The 24,110-nt window shown below is 27.7% G+C and overlaps 2 protein-coding genes, 1 long non-coding RNA gene and 4 other non-coding genes across 8 annotated transcripts; all 7 read right to left on the reverse strand.

Moving 5' to 3' along the window:
• Window positions 1-1,377: 1,377 nt before the first annotated feature.
• Window positions 1,378-4,115, reverse strand: LOC140676419 (uncharacterized). The gene is made up of 2 exons (XM_072911451.1): window positions 3,964-4,115; window positions 1,378-3,620 (listed from the first exon to the last, which is right to left on the reverse strand). Exons 1-2 carry the CDS (start codon window positions 3,988-3,990, stop codon window positions 1,686-1,688), a joined length of 1,962 nt encoding a protein of 653 aa, XP_072767552.1. The 5' UTR covers window positions 3,991-4,115; the 3' UTR covers window positions 1,378-1,685.
• Window positions 4,116-7,179: 3,064 nt separating this feature from the next.
• LOC140676553 (uncharacterized) lies at window positions 7,180-9,297 on the reverse strand. Its single transcript, XR_012048570.1, has 2 exons — window positions 8,680-9,297; window positions 7,180-7,652 (listed from the first exon to the last, which is right to left on the reverse strand). It is a non-coding gene; the product is annotated as an uncharacterized lncRNA (long non-coding RNA).
• A 6,113-nt stretch (window positions 9,298-15,410) lies between these two features.
• LOC140676138 (tRNA N(3)-cytidine methyltransferase METTL6) lies at window positions 15,411-19,571 on the reverse strand. 2 transcript variants are annotated; one of them, XM_072910877.1, is made up of 13 exons: window positions 19,487-19,571; window positions 18,966-19,377; window positions 18,737-18,882; window positions 18,503-18,646; window positions 18,213-18,387; window positions 17,703-17,942; window positions 17,180-17,409; window positions 16,914-16,978; window positions 16,631-16,695; window positions 16,372-16,413; window positions 16,115-16,169; window positions 15,871-15,931; window positions 15,411-15,657 (listed from the first exon to the last, which is right to left on the reverse strand). In XM_072910877.1, the coding sequence occupies exons 2-5, from the start codon at window positions 19,341-19,343 to the stop codon at window positions 18,231-18,233; spliced, it is 825 nt and encodes a 274-aa protein (XP_072766978.1). In that variant the 5' UTR covers window positions 19,344-19,377; window positions 19,487-19,571; the 3' UTR covers window positions 15,411-15,657; window positions 15,871-15,931; window positions 16,115-16,169; window positions 16,372-16,413; window positions 16,631-16,695; window positions 16,914-16,978; window positions 17,180-17,409; window positions 17,703-17,942; window positions 18,213-18,230. The 2 variants fall into 2 exon arrangements, with proteins under 2 accessions (XP_072766978.1, XP_072766979.1); XM_072910878.1 differs by lacking the exon at window positions 16,914-16,978.
• LOC140663307 (small nucleolar RNA SNORD70) lies at window positions 16,242-16,314 on the reverse strand. The gene has a single exon (XR_012046251.1). It is a non-coding gene; the product is annotated as a small nucleolar RNA SNORD70 (small nucleolar RNA).
• Window positions 16,487-16,571, reverse strand: LOC140663306 (small nucleolar RNA snR60/Z15/Z230/Z193/J17). Its single transcript, XR_012046250.1, has one exon. It is a non-coding gene; the product is annotated as a small nucleolar RNA snR60/Z15/Z230/Z193/J17 (small nucleolar RNA).
• Window positions 16,767-16,856, reverse strand: LOC140663311 (small nucleolar RNA snR60/Z15/Z230/Z193/J17). Its single transcript, XR_012046255.1, has one exon. It is a non-coding gene; the product is annotated as a small nucleolar RNA snR60/Z15/Z230/Z193/J17 (small nucleolar RNA).
• On the reverse strand, window positions 17,048-17,135 carry LOC140663310 (small nucleolar RNA snR60/Z15/Z230/Z193/J17). The gene has a single exon (XR_012046254.1). It is a non-coding gene; the product is annotated as a small nucleolar RNA snR60/Z15/Z230/Z193/J17 (small nucleolar RNA).
• Window positions 19,572-24,110: the final 4,539 nt, after the last annotated feature.

Consider the following 24,110-nt stretch of genomic DNA (forward strand, 5'->3'; position numbering starts at 1 on the left):
GTGAGAGTTCTCTTTGTATAGATCAGCGTTCTGGGCCGGAAGTGGAGGTAATCTATTTTCTCAACTTTCCATTCCATCACAATTAAATAGAACAAATATCGCGATTGCGTGCGATTAACGTTATTCATTAAAGTTATTATGAATGCTTGAATCTAGGACTTAGCCCTACGCAATTTCTCTCAACATACACGTAATATATGGATAAAAAGATATTGCATTTAAAATAGAAACTAAAAATATTTATATTCATTATTATTTCTACTGGAGTAAATATAATAATAAACATAATTCAAAATCTTTTCAATTATGTGTTTTATACTAAATTAAACAATTATAAGTATTCCAGCAAAAGAAAGAGAACGTTGAAAAATATTGTCTTCCTCTTTTTTCAAAGTAAAAAAATATTTATTTGACCAAATAAATAAAACATATATTTACATATGCTCGATAATCTATATTAGAAGAAGCATATAAAATTTTCACAATCATCATACATACTTTGTTTATCAAATCAACATTCATAGATGATCTATTCTCTCTTATTAAGTATAATATTATATTAATCTATATAAATTTAAAATAAAAAGAAAGTAAAAAAAATATTTTGTCTAGAAAATAAACAAGAATTTCTCTCTATTCTATAAATTACTACATTCTCTGACACATTCATATGGCGAATGACGAAATTTCTTTCACGCGTGAAACGATTGACAATTAAAAAATGACCTGTTTACTACATGTTATTTTCGCAACAAAATTTCAATTTCAATGAACAACTGCATTCATTATCACAGTCACTTTCTTGAAACCGTTTTGAAGACGTACACATATGAGCAAATAGAAGATGCAAAATACTTGGCACGAGTTATACATTTAACAATCATTATAAAAAAATTCTTTAATAGCAAAATGTACATATTGCTGCATAATAACTAGTTATTTTTTTTGTTTTCTAAAAATTTATGGCACTCGCAAATGACGTAGTTTTCGAATTTGTGTATGTACACAATTTGTGTACACATTACTGCATTTTAATGCATGATTATTTGTAGATTATAAAGAAATTATGATGCCACTATAACATGAAATTTCTCACAAACTATTAAATAATTTTACATATGTGAGAAACTGGAAAACAAAATGTTTATTAAAATTAATTCTCTGAGATAAATATGAACTAATAATTTAAAACATTATAATTTAAAAAATGTTATATAAATAAATTAATTTTACAATAAAAATAATTAATTTCCATGAAATTTAGATTATATAAAACATTTGTTTCAACAAGAAAATTTCACTTCATATACTGTTTCTATTTACAGTACCATTTATAATAAAAATAATTAAAAAAAATAAAGATAATATCTTGTGCGTTTTACTTCTACTTAACATTTTTGTATAAAAATGCAATAAGAAAATATATATCAATAAAAATAAATAAATTTCTTACTAAACCAATTGATATGCAAAGTGTACAATTTTTTTAGTTAACTTGAAATTCTAAAAGAAGAAAATGAAATCGTTTGTATAAAAAAAAAAGTTAATAGGCAATGTGGTGCAGCATTAGTATATCAGAATCACGCGACTGCAATAATAATAGTCCTCATAGTACTTTCTTCTTTTTAATCTTTTCTTCTTTATTTTCCGCGCGGGTAAACAGTTAATCGCGATAATAGAATGACTTACGATTTAGTTCGTGAAGAATAAGAGCGTCTTATTTCCATATTTATGGTTGGTTTCGTTTGTGTGTACGAGGGCGCATAACTCCACGGGTAATTTGGCAAGGCAGGTTTCTGCAGTTGATACGCAACATTGGGGTAATAATACACCGGATAGACTGTTTTAACTGGTTTATAAAGTACAGGGTTGATTAATGCGGTTTGCGTGCCGTACGAATGCTGAACACTAGACGTTACAGCCGGGGTGACTTGCGCCGGATATACTTGAGTAGGATTTGCAGGCAACACGGAATGCAAAGAAGTAACGAGCGGATGTACTGGCGTCGCGAGAGGATGTAATGGAGTTGCAACAGGTCGTATTGGTTGAACTGGCAAAGTTACCGGTGTGATTACCGGTGTAAAAACCGCTCCTGGATGATTGGCAGAAGAGGTAGATAAAGGTGTTGTCGTTGACGGGATTGGTGGCGCCAAGCTTGCCGGTTTCGTAGGTGATTCCGTAGGAATCGGTATCCCAAAGTGAGTGGGCGAAGTTTCGGAGGACTGAATAGGTTTGACAGGTGTAGAAGTAAAGATGCCAGTGCTGTAACTAGGAACTAAGTTTGTACTCGTGATGAAGGTTGGTACAAATCCACCGTAAACTGGGACTCCTACGGGAGATCCAGCCGCGGCTGATCCAGGAACAGGTTGCGATGATGCTATTTGAGTGGTACCGTCATTTTTGAGTGATTGCGGTGTGATCGGCACTCCAGTCACTGTCGTCGGAGTAATTGGTGTGGTAGTCGGGACACCGTAGTTAAAAGAAAATCCTTTTAAAGGATTGACTGTAGTTCCTGGTAAAAAAGGCGACTGATTAAAAGCTGCATTTTCAGAACCAAAAGCTGCAGTTTGCGGTGTTGAAATCTGCGTTTTTATCTGTTGACTTATGGATTCTAGAAGCGCCTGATTTTGAATGAAACTCGCTTGATTCTGAGCATATCTTCCCGCCGCTTCCGCGCTCGGAGTAGTCTGGGCTTGAGCGAGAGCTTGCTGTAGCTGCGCGATTAATCGATCTTTCTCCAAAGATTGAATCTGTTCCAGAGTCTCTTGAGGATTAAGCGTTCCCGATGCATATGATGGCAATGCGCCCCGAAATTCTTGTGAGCTCTGCAAGGTATCCTCGAAGTCTCTAAATTGACCATTCAGATTCTGAATCTGATTACCGACATTTTGAAATTGGTTATTGTTAGGCGCAAAATCCTGATTATTCGCAGGCGCTCCATAAAGTTGCTGAATCGCTTGCGCGTTCTCAGACAGAAAGAGCGCAGCGTCGGAGATTTGATTAATTTGCACCAAGTTCTGATTCTGCGAACTAGTACCGTGATTCAGAGAACCACGTGGTGACTGCGGAATGAAATTATCTGTCGAGGAGTAAGCTGGAAGCTTTTGATTTTGCGGTGGTAAATAATTGGCTGTGTGCATGCCGAACGGTACGTTATTTTGACTTGCGATCGGATTCACTTCGACAAAGTCGACGTTTCTGATCGAGCTTGGTACTTCCAATCCATCATGGAAACTGATCGACTGTTGTTGACTGACGTGATGTTGTAATTTATTTCGATGCTGTTGAGCACGATATCCTTGTGCGACTAGACTGGAAGTCGAGTGGCTCGGTGGTCCATATTTCGTGTGTGGTCTGCTTAATTGACCGGACGATTTGGATACGATTTGACCTCTAGACTGATGCCCTTGAAAGCGCAACCGAGCGCTCGAAGAAACATGATTCGGTTTATTATAGATATATCCAGAATTTCTTTTCTGTTGAACGCCGGATTGCTCGGAATTAGTAACTTCGATCTCGCCAAGATTCACCACTTCCAGTTTCGTAATTTCTGGTTTTTGCACTTTATCTTCCTGCTCGGCTTGAGTCAGCGAAAGCACCAGTACAAGAATATAAATGACCTAAGAATTATATTTTATATAAAATAAAAATAGTTAAACGTCATGGCATATGTAAATAAAAATAAGGATACAGATGTAAAACGGAATAAAAGTACTTTAATTAAATCATAAAGTATATGAAAAATAAATTTACACACATACATGTTAATTGATTTTTAAAAAATTACAATTATTTATATATATAATTATAAATGTAATAAGAAAGGTTTTATGTATAAATATCAAAAATCTCTAAGTTTTAATACATATAATAATATAATTTTGTCTAATTGCAGAGAGAGGAGGATAAATCTGCGGAGGAACACGCGATAATCTGATACAAGCTTTAATATTACATACTTACCAGAACGTGCCGCATTTTCAAACCCATCTAATTCTTATCGCACGTAACACTGCACTAAGGCAATCCAATTATCTTTTCAAGATTGCGTTACTTTGCATGAGATCTTGACATTGACTTAAACCGCACGGAACTAATTTGTTCGAAGATGGACAGGTCTGTACTGACTAAAACTACGGCCATACCTGCACATATATAAATACAATCGGGTCGCGACCATCCACGAATTACAATAGACTTTCTTACTGGCTTTCATCGATCGAACTTAAGCAATACTATTACGGATTTGTGATGTTATACATATCATACAAAGTGTACAACCGGAGCGATTTCATGATCGAAATTTCACGGCCGCTTACAAAAATCTATTATTCTTGATAACGAGTGTTGAATAATAGCCACAAGATGTGAATAAAATTATAAAGCATAATCTGTTTTATATATTATTAATTTTAAGTAAAATGTTACATAATATTAAAATTTTATTTTAATAACTGAAAAAAAATTATAGATATTGCGCAGAACTTATTACTAGCATTTGAAAAAAAAACAGTTTTTGTTCTTTTAGAAGCCGAATCTCTACGTATCTTGTGAAGAAAGAAATAAAGCGCGAATAAAAGTCTGTAAAAAAGTCAAATTGGTCTATTAGTCACTATCAAAAGAGAAGAGATATTTAAAATTATAATACTTGCTTTTAATAAACGCTGCAAACGCAATTTTGCACTGGAAAGCTCGCGTTTCATCATGAGATGAAGAGACACAAAACCTTTCCTGCGCTGCTGCGGCAAAATATAATATATATAGGAGTGGATAAAAGAGTCGAAACTTTCATTAATCATCCCTCTATCTTCTAATCGTTTTTAAATTATCCCCTCAATAAAGAAATGTGAAGCAGTGAAGGAAATGAGTGTCATCGTGAACTTTCGACGAGGTCACGATAAATGCTGCATTATCGTGTGAAAACGGACACAGCGGACTCGTCTATATGAGATTCTCGTCACGCTTGTCCGGTTCTTCTCTGAGTCTTCCAGTGAAAGTCGTAAAGGTGAGTGAAGTCTCCGGTCTCGGGCAATACGGAATAAACGCTCATTTATAGGGATATATTCGTATTGTGTAACATGCGATTACGCGTAAATCAGAATTCGCATACGAACATCTGAATGCGCGAAACATCGACACCTTTTTAACATATATGTATTCGGGATGTTTGCAACGTTATGCGGATTGGTATCACAAAACAGAAATCGAATATTGGATAATCTCGGGTGTGTCAGTTCCTCATCGCTCACGTGTTCTTTTTCGATGACGGAATTCGTAAATAGACATGTGTGGAGTGAGAGTGCGACTTAATTACATACTAAAACGATAAAATGCATAAAATAATGTCGTAATGGAGCTATAAAAGAATAACTTAATATTTCACACGCTTGGATGGCCTTTCGATGTCGATCAAAATTTTATATTTTGAATTATATGATCTTTAAACGCAAGATCTTCAAATTTGTTGCAAGTAATGATGAACACATTTCAAATATAAATTAATAAAAAGAAATTATTACTATTTTTTATTATATTATTTAACATTATATATTTAAATATATATATATATATATATATATATATATATATATATATATATATAATGGTTTATTTAAATAAAATTTTCTTGTAGGGAGAATAATATATAGTTACAAATATATAAAAAATATTTATTATTTTAAACATCTCCAACTTGTGATTAAAATTAATTATTTCAAGTTATTTCTTATATTACATATATTTTATTTTAAATTTTATATAATAAAACCAAAATAATTGGAAAATTTATAAAACAAACATAAATCTATTTTAAATAATTATAATTTCTTTAATTTATAATACAAAAGCAACCATAATATAATATAATTTAATGAAACCAAGAAATTCCTTCATGTTTTACTTTGAAGTATATATCCAAAATAATCATTAATCCTTTCAAGAAAAATGTAATGAAAAATGTAATAAAAACATTTTTATAACAATAATACTTTTTATTATTATAAATCCTAAGTTATACAAGTGTTCCCGAATATATATTATAATTATCCTAAATAGTAGAAAACATACATTGATTAATATTTGTTAAGAGAGACTGCTTCATTTTCTATATATTATACAGATTTACTCAAAGACACATTACTTGCATTCGTGATTTCCTACTACCTTTGTGCCAGATACTCTAATGGAATTCATAGGTACGTCGCATTAGTGAAACTGATGTCAATGTCCACGACTGGTGGTGAAGCACGACGACACTAATGCAACCCCATTTACGTGCACGCGTATACGAGCGTCAACTAATTTTGTCGCAAATAGCAACTTAATAATGTCAATCGCTTTCGCTCAACGTCTTTCTGCATGCATGTCTGAAAATCCGCACTGCAATTCGAAATAATACATTATGCATCCATATTAAACATGAAAAAGTAAATGTATGCGCGATGAACTTGTCGAATCTGATTGTGAAAATGATGTTTGTACACCAGATATATGCGCGATCTGCGGTTACATAAATTCCAATCGATTTAATGCGCTTTTATAGTCATTAAAATTTGTAATGCTTACCTCTGTTAATTATTCACCGCATTTACATTACAGACTGTTTATCTCATAATGTATCTTATGCATGTAAAATAAACAAATTATCTATTTAATAAACTCTTTTAGTTTTAGAACAACTCTAACAATAAGTAAATTGCGTAAAATATTTGGTTAAAATTAACATTATTAATAAATTATCATAACCTATTAATTTATTTTTGCAAATTATAATAATTTGTAATTTAACTTATGATTTTCAAATATCTCAAAAATATCATTTCGAAAATCAAAATTTAGGAAATTGATATGTTTCAAAGAATTAATATAATATACATTATATATAAATTTGTTATTCAATATAAATATTCATGTTATAAATTACCAAATCTTTTTATAAATTGTAAAAAAGTTTAATGTATTATTTATCATTTTTATATAACTATTGAAATAAGATAAATGCTTTTATTAATCGATAATTACATAAGAAGCAATAATTTCATATTGAAAATATTTTGTTAATATTCTGTTAGAAACAATATAATTGCCCAAGTATGATTTCGGACATTCAAAATTTTTTCAAAAGAGGGAAAAATCACAGAAGGGATAAAATTCTCGCAGTTCGCCAAAGAAAAATTCATATTTTTACATACTAGTTTTATTTTATTATTACAATAATAAAATTATTAGTAGCCAAAGAACTCAAACCGCATTTCACGTTCATGGTTACCAAAAATTTCAGAGACAATTAGAAGATTGAACAAATATACACAATTTGAGCAACATTTTCTGAGATTTTCATGATCCGTTTTATATCTTGATCTCATGTCACCGTAGATTCTAATCGCCACGTCTTAAAGTACGTAATAGGGAGCGTTATAGTAAGGGTAACGATAATAAGAATAGGAATAGGGGGCGGCGTAGGCGTACGGCAAACTGTAGGAGCTGTATGCGTATGGTGCTGCATATGAGAGTGGTGCATATGTGCCCACCACGAGGCCTCTCTTGCCTCTAGAGGCCTCGGTGGCCTGCGTTTCCTTCTGTGCGGCCTCCTTGATCTCGGGCGCCTGTTCCACCGCCATTACGATGGCAAACAGAGCCAAAAGAAGAATAGCCTAAAAAGTAAACTTTAATCAATCCACAGTTGATGGTCTTATCAAATTCGCGTGATACAAAATCCAATGTTATTACTTTTCTATATATTTTTATACATTTATATAACGTATATATCCTAATATAATGGATATTTTTTTAAATAAAATTTATTTACTGTACTGTGTTAAGAAATATATATATATCTACGTTTTATAGATGTGCCCCTTCTTTCAGATGATTTAAAACTATTTTGCAACTAATATAGTATGACATAATAAGTAAGAGTATAGTAAGAACGTCATAAAATTAGTAGAACGCATGAAAGAGAGATAGGATTTTAATTATGGTTAATTGACATTTGCTGTAAATGTTTTTATGAATAAAGTAAATATGTGTAAATATATTTAAATAATATGTCAATATTTATATTTATGTTAAATGAATTAAAATTTAAAATTAAAAAAAGAAGGTACAATTTAAAAAATCTGAAAATATTGTTAGAAATTTCAAATATAAACAATTTACATAATATTTATGTTAAAAATTGATATAAGTTGCAAATATCAAAATAGATGCTGCAGAGATTGAAGTTGCAAAATTGTAAAGGAAAGCCAACTATTGATAATTATTATCATTAATATGAGACTGTTACAATATCATACAAATATAAACACCAAGACTTTATCTAAAATCGGAATGTGCGGTTGATCAAACCGATAGATTTATGGATAATTGCGGTAATACCGTGATTAGGCTAGTCACGACATAGAACAATCGGTTAATAAATTATCAGTGAAAATCTACCAGAACATTTCATACAACATGTAAATGTGCGCAGACTCGATAAATCACACCAATAATATGTACAGGACCATAAATGCGCGAATATTATCAATATTATATATTATTAATATTTTAACATTTACTTTATATATTATTAATATTTTAACATTTACTTTATATATTATTAATATTTTAACATTTACTTTATTCAATCAGAATGAATACGAAGGTATCAGAGACAGAGAGATCTGTCAGAATACTTACAACAAAGCACTTCATAGTTGATTGGATTCCTTTGAATCGTAGAAGAGATCAGCTGCTGATGAACAGTAACTGAATGATGCTCCTGCTTTTTGGCGGATTGCTTATATACCCGACGATTCCTGCGTTCTATCTATACGCGTCACTAGTCCGATTGATCAATGCACGAGGCCGTACGCAGTTGCGTGTGTGCGTGTGTTGCATGTGCGTCTATACCTGTGAGCCATTGCATGAGGGTTGTTATACGATGCGTATTGTACACGCCTTTTTTTTCTCATACGTAATTTGTGGGCGTGTGTTGCCGTTGTATAGACATCGTAGAGGTTCGCCAAGACATCCCGTATTCCACGATGTACACATGCACCTTCGATGGATGGAACTTGGGTGAGGCAAGGGACCTTGGCAATCTGCCAAACACGGAGGAAAGTGTTTTATAATGCTAGCATAATTATTACTGCACATATTACGTACTTGTCTCTAAAATACGAGCTCGGTGAACTTTGACGCGCAAATTAATTGCTACGTAGTAGTCAAGGTGCGAAATAAAAAAAGTAGTGTAAAGTCTTGATCATGTAAAATATATTGACTTGTTCAGAAACTGTATTTTGTGATGCATTATTTTGAAATGTATTACTTTGTAAAGATATATTTATACTTTGTTTTTATTCTAATATAATTATAAGTATAAAAATATGAAAACAATTCAAAAACTAGGAAATTGAACAATATTTTAAAAAATTGAACTTGATCTCTTATATAGGAAATTTTCTAATAAAATAAATAAATATTAAAATTTTCTTTAAACGCATTTATAATTATGTCAACAAATTTACTCAAAAATTAAATTAATTTTTAGTAATACTTTTCGTTATAAATATTGCTAATAAAATATTTAAAATTATGCATTTAAAATATCAAAATATTATTAGAGATCTTTGTGTGTATATGTACATCTTTAAATGTATACAAAAATTAAGATTAATGACTATCTTTTATTACTTTTATTAGTTCGATAAGCAAATTGTGGAAACGTTGCACAATAATGACATCGTAACTTGACAAAAATTTTTCAATAATTGTACTAATTGCAAGATGATTCCTCAACGTACGTTATGCAAGTATTGTTAGAATAAAATTTTATAAATAACATTTATCAAAAATTGGCTTGTAAATATTACATATTTTAAATTCGTAATGTATGACAAACACTTTATTACAAACTTTAATACATTATTATAAACTTACTTGTCAGATATACTTTCGTTTAAAAATATAATAAATAAAATACTAACAACGTAAATAAGATCAGAAGGCAGTAGTCAAGACCTCACGTTATCAGATTATTCCCAATTTCAAATGTTCTGAACAAAGAACTTCCAAAAGTTTAGTTCATGAAAACCATTTTAAATTTTTATTTAACATTTTGTTATACTTAATATGTAATATTTTATGTTGCAATATTTTTATATTTTAATTTAGAAAAATAATTGTGTATTTTTGTAAACATATATGTGGAATAATTTAATTCCTTCATGTTTTAAACATAATATAACTGAAATATTTTTCTCAATTATTGAACAATTCCTCTCTAAATTTAATTTTGCAAAATATATATTGCTAAAATAATTCACCATATAGTTTTGCCGAAATATTATTTAAAAATTAATTGCGCAAACAGTTATCAATATATTTTCTAATCGATCAATATGTTTACATCTATTGTATTTTTGCAAATATACCTCTATAATTGCAAATCTTAACTTTTATGCAAAATTTCGTCATATAAGTCTTGTCATCGGGGTAATAACAACATCGATATCTATATATATCTATATATATATATATATATATATATATATATGTATATATATATATATATATATATATATATAATTATTGTATACTTTTATTAACAACATTTTTATTAATAATAACTATATGTAATAATATTATATTATACGTTATAGTTAATTATAATTATAATATCTTGTTCGTACCGATAAATACGTATCAATTCGTATCAAAACAAAAAATAAAATTACCATATACATAAACATCCAACAGAGATGAACTTAATGACTGCGTCACAAATATGGATCTATCATTATACCGGTTCTGTGACTGAATCGTCTGCATTATAGCGGCATGAAAACATACATATAATTGACAAAAAAAAAATTAAAATAGAATATACAGCCAATTTCGATCAAATAAAATTAATTTATGATGTCTGGTGGCTAACTCACTTGTATCACTTGGTCGTCTTTCAGCGATGGTTAAATATTTGTGGAATGCTACTAGACTGCTACTATTCTCTATCGTGATTTCTTAAGTATCTTGGACGAAATAAAATATACTAAAAAATAGGAATATTGCTAAAATGTTTTTCTTTTCTTGCCGTAGTTATTTCGGGAATAATTTATAGAACCTTTTTTATTGTTACTAAAGAATGCGATTTTATGGTCACAACAAATTATTAACTCTTGAACTCCTACTACAGTTGCCTGTGTTGCATTGTCTACTTTGCTACATTTACTTCGGAATCGTGCATTGCGAATTCTGTTATGTTGTTGCTCGAATTTGCATTTGTAAAAGCTAATTGAATATTCAGTTCACATCGACAAATTTAATTAATCATAACGGACAAATTTGCCTCACAATCAGTTTGAAACGGGCATTACCAAAAATGTGCGTTTCACTTTGATTTTCGTTTACAAACATTTATGTTAATTAATTAATAATCCAAAATGTCAAGTCTATAGTAACATAATTTTAAGCAAAATGTTAACAAAATATATTACCTTATATTTACTTTTTAAGACATATTTTATATAAATTTATTTATGTTAAAACAAAAATATTCGTATTTGCATTAATATTTAATGCACGTAACCCGAGATTCTTAATATGTTTTAAAGGACGTATTATATAAATATATCATATTGAATTTATAATTTCTACAAAATCCGATCATAGACTTTATTGCATAAATTTTTATTAGCCAATAAAGAGTTTCATATATGTGAAGCTCATCATGAATAAATCACTATGAAGCAATATCATAATTTTGGATTCTGCCCGATCTAGAATGGATTAAATATTTCCATCTGACAGAAAAGATCAAGGATATTTGTTTACAAATTGAAAAAGAAGTGTTATTTTCGATATTTCTTAAATTTAGATTTATGATAGCGTCGCAAAATTGCATTTAGAAACTAAAGTAGCCAGTCCCATGACCCCAATCTTAAAACCAAAGTATCTTTTTTTCGGCGTTGATTGCACTGAATTTTATTAAAATTGTAATTTATACGCTAGTAAGACGATATATTTGCATAAAACAGCGATTAATACTAGACCCATGCTATCACAGTCGCCATTACTTTTTACATTCTTATAAACAGGAAAAAGATCAACGGTTTAGATCGTAAAAGATTCATGTATTTCTATCTAAGTTTTTGTCGACGTAGTTTCATATTGATACATATTTTTGTATAATTCTCTCTGCGTATTATTGTCGCTGATTTACAAGATAAAATATAATATAAATTTACAATCGCAAAATAAAAAAATCAAAATTCATCAAAAGCATAATAAGTTTTCATTGAAGGGAAGTGTTGTTACGTAATAAATGATAAGTTATGTCATATTTTTGTAAAATTGATAGAACTGATGGAAACTGTTGCTTTTACTTTTCGAAAGATAAGGAACTATTTATACATGTGTGGAACCTGCAAATCTGTAACGTAAATAATTGCGTGTGTTTTTAGAATGAACATACACTGAATATAGCTAAAATCAATATATTAAAATGTCTGTATTTATTTTATTAATAAATGAATTAGCATAGAGATTCGACATATGGATCTTTAGATCAATTTATTTATTTTATTATATAACTTTATATTACCTTAAAAATAATTGACACAAATAAAAAATACTACATTGTTTTAATTTAATGTTTTAATTCATTGCTATTAATTAAATTAAAATTGTTTACTATTAATTGTAAAGTAAATTTGTAAATTATGATATGCACATTATTATATACTAAACAAAATAGTTTTGAAAATAAAATGATAATATCCCGCAAAGTTACGGACAGTTTATTCAAGTGAAATTAATTAAAATGTATCAATTTATTTGATTAATAAGGGCAACATAATCCGCGGTTTTCAGAAATGTTTCAATGGTCACACTTTCAAATCCACTCTCAATACATAACTCATAATATTTTGTTTAACATCAGCATGATAACTATCTTTAATATTATTCATTCGCAATCTTAATGTCTATCTGATTATATTATGATTAAATGATGCGCTCATATGACTAATAAATCGTGATATTATAAAATAAGCCCATCCATATGCGTTATAATAATTTATCATTCATAACATGCGTTCTTCATTTAATTATATCATTTTGTAAATTTTAATCATCTATTTTTCACAATCGTATATATATAAGAATTGCCGTTAATACGATAAATATTTTAACATAAAAGATTCAGCTTGAAAATTTAAATGAAGTAAAATATTAATTAAAAGATTGATAATAAATAGAAGATTAAGAAAAAATTCTTGTTATAAAATAGAATTTCTAAATTAGAAAAAGAAGCAGAGGTTTTGTGCGCTTAAAATGTGTATATTTTATAACATTATGTTATAAAAAAAGAACGTAATGTAATTCTCTTGTTAACGTAAAAAGAAAAATAAAGAATGCTCAAGATTTGTAAAATTGATTTTTTTATATCACATTCGATTATAATTAATTTCAAAGAAGAATTAGAAAAAAATTAGATCTTTATATGAATTCAAATCGCTGTTTGTATAGTGAAAAAGGAATTCATCGGAAGTGTTACATTCATTCTCAGATTTCAAAGATTAGGAATTCAGGATTTCACAAATATGTAAATCTCTTTGATTTCGACAGCTTTTGCACACTGAAATATTATTATTATATAGATACTAATTTTATTTTAAAAATAGCATAATTATATCAGCAAAAAATTAAATATGAAGAAAATGCGACATAATGTGCGTCAGGTCACTATGTGTGAAAATGGCAATATCTATGCACTTCATTGAATGTAAATATGTGTATGTGCTATATAAAATTATTGTTACAATTTCGATTTGGATTATTGCTATTCGCATCTCCAATTCAAAAACCAAAGTTATAATTTAATAATTTAATACTTCAACACACTATCTAAATCAATTTTATTAACGCATTATTAATGTCATAATACTTATAAGTGGACGATAGTATAATATGCTACGGTAATTAATTTATGTGTCAGATACAATTAATTGCATTTAACAAGTTATGTATAGTAAGTACGTATATGTATTGCCAATAGAGAACCAAAATTAAACAAAATTTAAACGTTTGTAACGAAAATCAAATGTTTGTATGTATAAATATAAATATAAAATTAAATTAATTTATGTATTATTAATTTATTATGTATTACATATAAATTTTAGTTGTGTTTTCTTAATCAATCAATCGATACGATCATTTTTGCAGCATATATACACATCCGCGCACATAAACACACACACACACACACACACACACACACACATATGTGCACAATCTTGAATATATTTAATTATATTACCTTAGAAAAATATAAATTTGGAAAAATATTTTACACAAATATTTAGCATGCTGTTAGAGCTATTTTATTTAATTCAAAATAAAAAACGAATGTCTTAAAAAATGTTATTAATCCAATATATTATTTAAATTTCTTGAATAATTTGTAATCTTTCTCCAAAAAAATCGTTTCTAATTTAAAGATATCTAGTTTCATAAGTGCAGTAAATTCACAAGAAATTCGTTTGAATTTCAAAGAATAATATAATATATAATGTGTATTATAAAAACTTCTATGCCTTATATAAATAATATCTTAATATTGGATAATATTAAATTTAAATCTAATTAATAATATTTATTTAAATTTATGTATTTGATAAAACAATATAAAATTTTCTGCACGATATTGCATTTCAATTTATACAGTAAAAGTTAACAACTGATGTTAATAAACATTTTTTTCGCCTGTTCGCTACTAAGGCATATATATGTTAGCTTCTAGCAACTTTTATAATTATATTTAGTTCTTTTATTCAACGTATAAATAAAATTAAAATTTATTAATTACTATCAGAATTAATTAAATTGAGTATATATACACTACTGGAGAGCATATATATTTCGTAATAAGGTATTTCTGGAAAAAACTACTGCAAATTAAATGCGCAATTTTTTAGTAATAATTTAAAAACCAATAATTTAAAAACCAATACGCAAAAATATTGACGTACCACTAACAATAAATAAATTTTAGGTCGTATATAAAAAGATTTATCGGTATTTTATCATAGCACCGTGATTGCCACATTGATAAATATGACTGCTTTGTATATTTTTTGAATGAAATTCGGAGACACAAATAGCAATTTTAAAAAATGCATACAATGACATGTAATTCAAGGGTTGAAAAATTTAAGTTTGATGGTCATCAAAATTTTTTTGTGCTTTTTATAAGTTCATTCTTTATAAACAATACTGAAAATTTTGTAACGTTTGCAATAAAATAATTGTGTTATAAATGATAGGAATGAGGAATAGAAAGTGTAAAGGTTGAAGAATCAGAAAGAATAAAGATAATATATAATATTATTTTTATATTTTATTCGTAAAATTGATACAAAACATTTCAATATTTTAATTAATAAGGCTTTGGTATAGTCACAATAAAAGGTGATTAAAATAAAAGAATGCTATCAAATCAATGTTAAACTATATTTAACTTGCATTATACAAAATTGATTCTTGCTGCCTTGTAGTTTCCGTTCGTTCTCCTCTCTTTATTCCCCGCACATCCTCAATCATCTCATCATTGGTATTTTTACGCGATAATTGCACTTAATAGTAGGAATGCAAAAAACTCGAAACAATATATACCTGCCAACAATGTAGTAATTTATGATTTATAAAAATGCTATAAAATCAGTAAATATAATAAATTAAATAACGAGTTAAATATCAGATAAAATTAATAAGAATCAGGATTCATACGAAAGATGGTGATAATTGAATCATCATTAAATATTTTGATATAATTTGATATAATTTTTATATAGATGTGCCGATCTGCAATATCAATATTAAACTCACCATATATATTATAATGTGTTTATAGATGTTTCTATATTTTTATTTTTATTCCAACATAAACCTACCAACAAAAAATTTATAATTTATAATGCTAATTCTATAGAAATATATTAGTTTATAATGAAATTATGTGTCAGATAGAGCTAATGTAATAATCACGATTCATGCGAAAGATGGTTAAATCATCATAAATATACATATAAAGAGATAAAAAATATCGATTTAAGATAAACATTAAACTCACTATTATTATTTTGCTGAATATTATAACTGTTTTTGAAATCTATAATCAGTTTTTCCTGTAATACATATATAATATTTATTTTCTGTAATCATTAATTATTTTAAGTGGGTATATTAATTGCTACTTTTTTGTCAGTGGTAGTGACGAATTATATAATTATATCATTATTTATCAATATATACATATATACATCATTCAAATATATTAAATAAAAAAATATTCAATAAAAGTATATGTAAAACATTTTATAAACTTACAGTATCTATAAACTTCTAGCTTCAATTTACTGTTTAAAATATCTGAAATATAAAAAAGATATTTCCTTTGAATTATTTTGAAGACCAATAAATTCAAAATATAATGTACACGTATAAGAAATGTCAGTTAGGGACGAAAGACTATAACGTTAAATTGTCGTCAGAATTGTATCAGTTGAACTATGAAATCATCATTTTATGTATTATAAAAGATACGTTAATCTATAATAAGAAATATAAGAAAAATTTAAATATATACCTTTACATTGGATGTCGTAAATTTGCAGGATTTGACAAAATTTTAACTTAATGTTTGAGATATCTCTGAAATATAAAACAAAATTGACTTTAAATGTTTGCAGAATCAATAGATTCAAAATATAATATATGGATATAAGAAATATCAGTTAGGGACGAAAGACTATAACGTTAAATTGTCGTCAGAATTATATCAGTTGAACTATGAAGTCATCATTTTATGTATTATAAAAAAAAATACGTTAATATATAAGAAATATAATAAGAAAAATTCAAATATATACCTTTACATTGGATGTCGTAAATTTACAGTATTTGATAAAATTTTAACTTGATGTTTAAGATATCTCTGAAACATAAGACAAAATTGTCTTAAAATTTTTGAAGAATCAATAGATTCAAAATATAATATGCATTTTAGAAATATCAGTTAGGGACGAAAGACTATAATATTAAGTTGTCGTCATAATTATCAGTTGAACTATGCTGATCATCATGTGTACTACATAAAATGAGTTAATACATAAAGTAAAAATTTTCAAATACATACCTTTATATTAGATGTTGACTGTGTTATCACGTTCTATTGTAATTCGCACATGTTTGGTAATTCAAATTTTTTGGCAAATAAATTATTAAAAATTTAGTAATATTTTTATAAAAGCCAAAAAAAATAATTTTAATTTTGATCTGTACAAAATGTCATCTCCACTTCAATATTCTTTGTTAATTTGATCAGCGTTCAATAAATATATTGTTATTGAACTACTCTGTATTACTCTGTAAAACAAAAATTAAAAAATTATGTTAATAAATTTGAATACAAAATGATATAACAGAACTCTATTAATAGAAAAATCAGTCTGCAGGACATTCAAGAAGTTCGATCATTAAATCTGATAAATCATTTATCATCATTTAAATATCAATAAACAAGCAATAAATATATTATTAATATTTTTAATATATTATTATTTTTATTTTGTGCCAGATTGTTGAATTATGCTAGTCATAATGTGTACCATATAAAATGAGTTAATATATAAAGTAATTAAAAATTTTCAAATACATACCTTTACATTAGTTGACTGTGCTATATCAACTTTCTATTGTAATTTACACATGTTTGATAATTCAATTTTTTTGACAAATAAATTATTAAAAATTTGTATAACTGACACTTTTATAGCAGCCAAAAAAATGTAAGGTTTTGATTTTGATCTGTACAAAATATCAACCCTATTTCAATATTCTTTGTTAACTTGTATCCATAGTGTACCATAAATATATTGTTACTGAATTACTGTATTACTCTGTAATCCAAAAATAAAAAAATGTTAATACATTTGAATACATAAAATAATAAAAGAATTTTATTAATAGAAAAATCAGACTGCAGGACGTTCAAAACGTTCAATCATTAAATCTGTTAAATCATTTATCATCATTTAAAAATCAATAAATAAGTAAAAAATATATTATAATACTTTAGAATATGATAAAAATTTTTATATTTTAAAATATCATCATTAAAAAATTTATTTCGCTAGAACTATTAAAATTATTGATCAAGATAGACTAACCATTTCATCCTTACATAGTCAAGATTTCTTAAATTTTGCCTGCACAAAAATTCTTGGAACATTAATATTTTCCTTTAAATTGACTGTACGTCTCTGTATATAGCCACAACTTAATGTTTGAAATCCAACAGATACAAATAAATCTGCTACTTGTTCTGCAGAGAAATAATAACTCCTGTAATCCATAGAATGCACTATCATTAATATTTATTAATTTGATAACATAAAAATATTATATAGCAAAATCAGATTTTAAAAATTTAATTTTACTTTGATACAGAAAATTTTACCTGGTTCCATCTTGCCGCATATAGAGATTCTCACTAATCTTATGTCCAGGTTTAAAACGTAATTGTGCCATATCGTACAACCCATAATCTCGGAAAAGCAATATGCCTCCAATATCAAGAGCATTGTATATATTTTGGGCAACTCTAATAAATGCAAAAAAGTACTAACAATTAATAATTGCATGCAATAATATTCAAAGCTTACATTAATTTTATTATTAGCTTTTATCATACTTGTGAAATTTATCAGGATGAATAGCTGATAATACAAAGATGAGAGTTGTAACATTGACTGGACAATCAATTTCAGAAAAACAATTCTCTAATGTAATATCTGTTTGAAAAGCTTTCATTGTAGCTGGATCAAACAATGTATGACTCTAAAATAAAATTAATATTAGCACGCACTAATTTAATGCAACATCTGCGTTAGTTAATTTTCAACAATGGCTATTCAATGTACCTTGAATAATTCGATTGCCTTTGTGGATAAATCACACGCGAATATTTTCTGAAATTTCAATTTATCTTCTACCAACGGATAAACAAAATTCCCGACCCCGCAGCCCACTTCGAGGAGGATACTTTGATTCTCTTTGCCACCTAAACCTAGCAACTCGTCAAACTCTCGCGTGGTCCAGTGCCTATCTTTGAAGAATCTAATATCGTTACGCTTGTAAAATAAATCCCAATGCTTCTTCGCATCCCTCTCGAGTTGATTTGCGCGAAATTCGGACACTAAACGGGAATCTTGTGCTCTCATCCTATCGATTTCTTCCGGTGTGAGACACTTGGCCACGTGCTCCACTTTCGACACACCGTTTTTTATTGATTCGCTCATTTTTTCTCCAAATATATACTACCCAAGCGACTAACTAAAATAACAAAAGGAAGAACTTATCGTGCCGCTCGCCAATATATTCATGCTGAGATAAAAATTCTTCGAGATACTCCGTTTTTGGTAAAATGAAAAAAGGTACTTACTTGTTGGAAATGAACGCATGCTCTCTCGACGAGTTACCCACAGGAAATGAACGAGAACAACGCATGCGGCACGAGAAGACCTTGCTAGAAGCATGCAACAACGCCACGACCGATGTTACTATAAAGCACGTGATTAAAACGTGACACGTGACTTGTTACGCGCAAAATTCAAACAGAATATTTTGAGAAGAGCATGATTTGAAGAAAATAGAATTTAACGGTAACATTTGTTTCTCAATTTTTTTGTGAAATTTGAATACTTGTGATATTATCAATTTGAGTGATAAATTAAAAATTAAAAATCTTTTTAAAAATTAGCCATTTTTTGAAATTTCTATATAATATCATAAATGTCTCTTCCTCATAGTATATTTATTTTTCCAATGAATTTATTATAATTATTCAAAATTATGTAAGATAAAGAATGATTTATATAAAAAACACTCGTTATATTTAAAAAGAGTTGTCTTTTCTGTTTCTTTGAAAAGTTCAGTTTAATAACAATAAAATATCTTATTTATTCTGTATAAGAATATCAAATAAAACTTAAAACATCAAAGAAAACATGTTATTTTGCTTAATAATTTCCGAGAATAAAGAGATTATAATATATTATATATTTGCTTAACATGATAATCTACTTTATTGTAAAATTAAAATGCAAAAAATAATTATATAATTCTGTATATATAAACTAGTTATAATTCTCAATATGTACTAATTAAATCTTTAAGTAAAACTCTGTTGTAATAAATGCAAAATCCCCTATATATGTCATAAATATATTATTAGTCTATATTTCTAGTTTCGAAAGGTTAATATACAATTAAACTTATTTGATTAAATTCCTTCACGTTTTATTTATCCAAAAATTAACTAGGCTTCTCTTTACGTGCGTTGACATTCCGCATGCAAACACGTTTGTTTGATTAACATGCAGAATCTGTAGGGGACAAATATTTTATGTGTGCCATCGTGTAGCATTGGCAAACAATAGTACACTATTAAAGGAGGGTAGGCGTGACTAAAATTCAATTAATAAGATTGCTCATGGTAATGTTGTGATACGAAAAAAAAACAGTTTTGATAGGTATATTATACATAAATATTGATGCAAAACCTCGCTGTGTACAAACTCGCATAAATAATATTTCACTTTATCTCTCATCTTTGTTTTATCATCACACCTGTTTCGCATATTATTCAACACATTTTATGATTCATAAAAAACCATAATCTGTAAACCGAGAATAGTTGAAAGAAAATGAATCGATCGAGTAGTATGTAGGTCATTGCAGACCACAATTTTGTCGAGAGCTTCGCGAGAGGTAACAACCATAGATTACCTGAATGGAATGAGAAACACGTTTCGCAATTCACAGTCATTAATGCCTCGTAGAATAACGTCATTTTACAGTTTTCAACGCGACCATCCTTCATGTCCGCTTTATAACCGCATTTGCCTTGAAAATAAAAAAAAATGTCACAATTAAAATCGCGCTTCCATACACTAAATCGTGACGTAAAGCATTCAGATCAAGTTGACCATGTAATTTATTTTAATGTACTGAATAAGAAATTTTTTCATTTTTTACTCGTTATCGTTCAATTTTTAATCTTTTACATGAAATTTTAAGGTTTATTTTTAATGCATATGTTTCTACTGTATTAATTATATTATTTTAAAATATAATAAATTAATAACTTATTGTTAGAGAGAAAGAGAGAGAGAGAGAGAGAGAGAGAGAGAGAGAGAGAAAGAGAGAAAGGAAGAGAGTGTTTTAAATGCAATCATAATTGATTAAAAATTGTATATACAAATAATTAAATCAGATATTTTAATTTAAATTTTACATGGTGTTACTTTATAATTAAAATTTTGTATAATGTTATTGAAATCGAGATGAAAATATTAAAAAATAATATTAAATACAGAAGGTTTTTTTTTAATATTGATATCATACATATATCGATAAATGATTAGCAATATCGCAGTTTTGTATGAAATGTGTGATGAGCAGGAGATCAAATTACATCAATAATTCATATCTAGAAACCACCGAGCTAGCAATGCTGTAAATATCGGAATTGCGATGCATTCGCTAACATACATGATTTTATTTCGATATTATTACTCGAAAATTTATCTCTCTAATTAGTGGATCGTCATAGCTAAAGGACGCCTCTCTTGCATCGGCTTTCATCCAGAATACTGCGAGCGGTTTATGATTATGCACCGTGGCGTGGTGTGCATAATCGTAAAAACAATTCTCATTCCGGGGAGAGCTCTTACGAGATTGAGCGGCCCTCACGAGAGCGATCAAGAGATTATGCGAATTTCTCCTACCACTGATACCCGTTATTACGCTTTAGCAATGATTTACGCAGTTTCAAATCCCACTAATATTTCCCGTAACGGCCGATGTGAAACCTTTTAGGAATTTTTCCCCTAAAAAAATTAACCGTGGTAGAGTGTTATTCGTGAAAACGGTCAGTTACTTTTACGCATACAGCCAAAAACTGTAATGAAAGAATCTTCCTCATAAGAAATAAAAGAATTATAATGTTTATATATAAGCTAACGGTAAATATGATTAATCAGGAAACCTTTGACGATATAAAAACTGTCTTCACAAATTTAATCCATTGTTATTTTATAATTTAAACACTAATATTTATTATATTATCTGTATTTTTCTAAGAGGAACTATGTACAAAATTACATAAATATATATTAACATATTAATATATATATATATGCAATATATAATATGTAATAAAACTCAAGACGATAACATTCGTGAATTATGTGTATTACGTCATGGATTGCATGTCAACATACATAATGACTGCTTATTCTTTACGAGAAGAATCTCTGCAATTGTTTATGGAGCAATTGCGTGGATGCTTCCCACGATTTATGAAACTATGTTACACATAATCCACGAAATGATAATTATTTCTCATAGTCAAGCACGCTATAGATAGATTACATACATCGTATATGCTGCATTGTTATTCTATGGTGACAAAGATTGTATCTCTGATGTAATAAATTCTGCCGGATTGTAGATTTCGATCGATAAAATAATTTGCGCAAACATTTTTTGCACTTATTAAATCTGATAACTTATTTTTTCTAAAAGCCATATATCATATTTTAACTATTTGTAAATTTTACATATATAAATATAAAATCAGCAAAACGTTACATATATTAAAATTAAAGAAACGTAGAATTAAAAATATAATCAATTCTTATATCGACATAGGCATAAATATTTTCTTTTCGTGTATTGCTTACAATTAGTCGTGAAATTCACATTCATAAATATACAATATTAAAATTCAAATTATAATTAATGTATATTGCAATAGAAAAGAAAACAAGAGAAAGAGGGAGAAAGCAATATAAAATAAAAAGTTAAAATTTGCAATTACTAATGTAAATGAATATTAGCAATTAATATTAATAATTATTAATATTTCAATATATACACAGATCTAAATGTAATTAACGTATCAGCTGTTGAGTAAGTATAATGACCGATACAAATTCTTTCACCGTTATACTGTCAAAATGAGTAAAGAAATAATAAGTAGTACGTGATGATTAACGATCAACGGACTTGTCTAAAATATATGAAGAAAATATCCTACAAGTGCGACTTCACTCTTTCAAGCGTTACCGCTTACTTGACATAACTTCCATAATACGCAGTTAGAAACGAAATGCCAAACGGCAATTGGACAACTTTGTTATTTTATGTATGCTTTGCACACTTTTAATTTTTATTTTTATATAATATTTACATAAAAGATAGAACAAATATATTTTTTTCTTTTAGCAAATATATCTTTTTTTTAAATATATATTTAATTACAAACACGTTATATTATACATAATTTTATGTAATCTGCTCTCAAGAAAAAATGTATTATTTTTTCATATTTCTATAAATCATTTTCTGTGCGTAATAATGAAATTTGCTTGAAGCAGTAAACTGTAAATGATTCATTAAATATAATGGAAATTTTATCATCTTATATAAACACACAATTAATGTACAGCAGTCTTTACTACATACTTAAAATTTGATGAAACACATATACATATGTTGAATTAATGTATAATATATAATTTGGTTAAACCTTATAATAATATTATAAATTTAAAATAATATTATAGTTGTTATATAATTAATTTTCTAAATGATAAAAGTAATAATTTTGAAATAACACTTTTTATAATAAAAATTGTTTTATATTCAGTTTTATATCTAAAAAATATTAGCACCTCGACTCTATAATTAATTCACATTCATTAAAAAGTTCATTTCTACATAATAACATCTTCTTGCTTAATAGTGTGACAAAATTAAATAAAAACAAAAATGTTTATATAAAATTGAAATATGTTTTAATTCATTAGAATCAAATTTCTTATATAAAATAAATTAATGATTAATTTTTATCTATTCTCGTTTTATTAACGGCTCATTTTTTAAAATTAAATAAATAATATTTTCAAATAATAACGTATTTTATTAAATTGTTTAAAGAGAAAGAAGGAGAGAGAGAGAAAAAGGGAGAAAGAATAAAATATTTTTGGAAAGAATTAAAA

This window comes from Anoplolepis gracilipes, chromosome 2 (assembly GCF_047496725.1).
Source record: "Anoplolepis gracilipes chromosome 2, ASM4749672v1, whole genome shotgun sequence".
Taxonomy (NCBI): Eukaryota; Metazoa; Arthropoda; class Insecta; order Hymenoptera; family Formicidae; genus Anoplolepis; species Anoplolepis gracilipes.

Bases quoted from the DNA above. Each gene is read 5' to 3' on its own strand.
- LOC140676419 (XM_072911451.1), bottom strand. From the start codon at position 3,990: ATGGGTTTGAAAATGCGGCACGTTCTG. The intron at 3,621-3,963 runs GTAAGTATGTAA...TATAATTCTTAG, and splicing joins TGAAAATGCGGCACGTTCTG to GTCATTTATATTCTTGTACT.
- LOC140676138 (XM_072910878.1), bottom strand. From the start codon at position 19,343: ATGAGCGAATCAATAAAAAACGGTGTGTCGAAAGTGGAGCACGTGGCC. The intron at 18,883-18,965 runs GTACATTGAATA...ATTTTATTTTAG, and splicing joins AGGCAATCGAATTATTCAAG to AGTCATACATTGTTTGATCC. The intron at 18,388-18,502 runs GTAAAATTTTCT...TATGGATTACAG, and splicing joins ATGCGGCAAGATGGAACCAG to GAGTTATTATTTCTCTGCAG.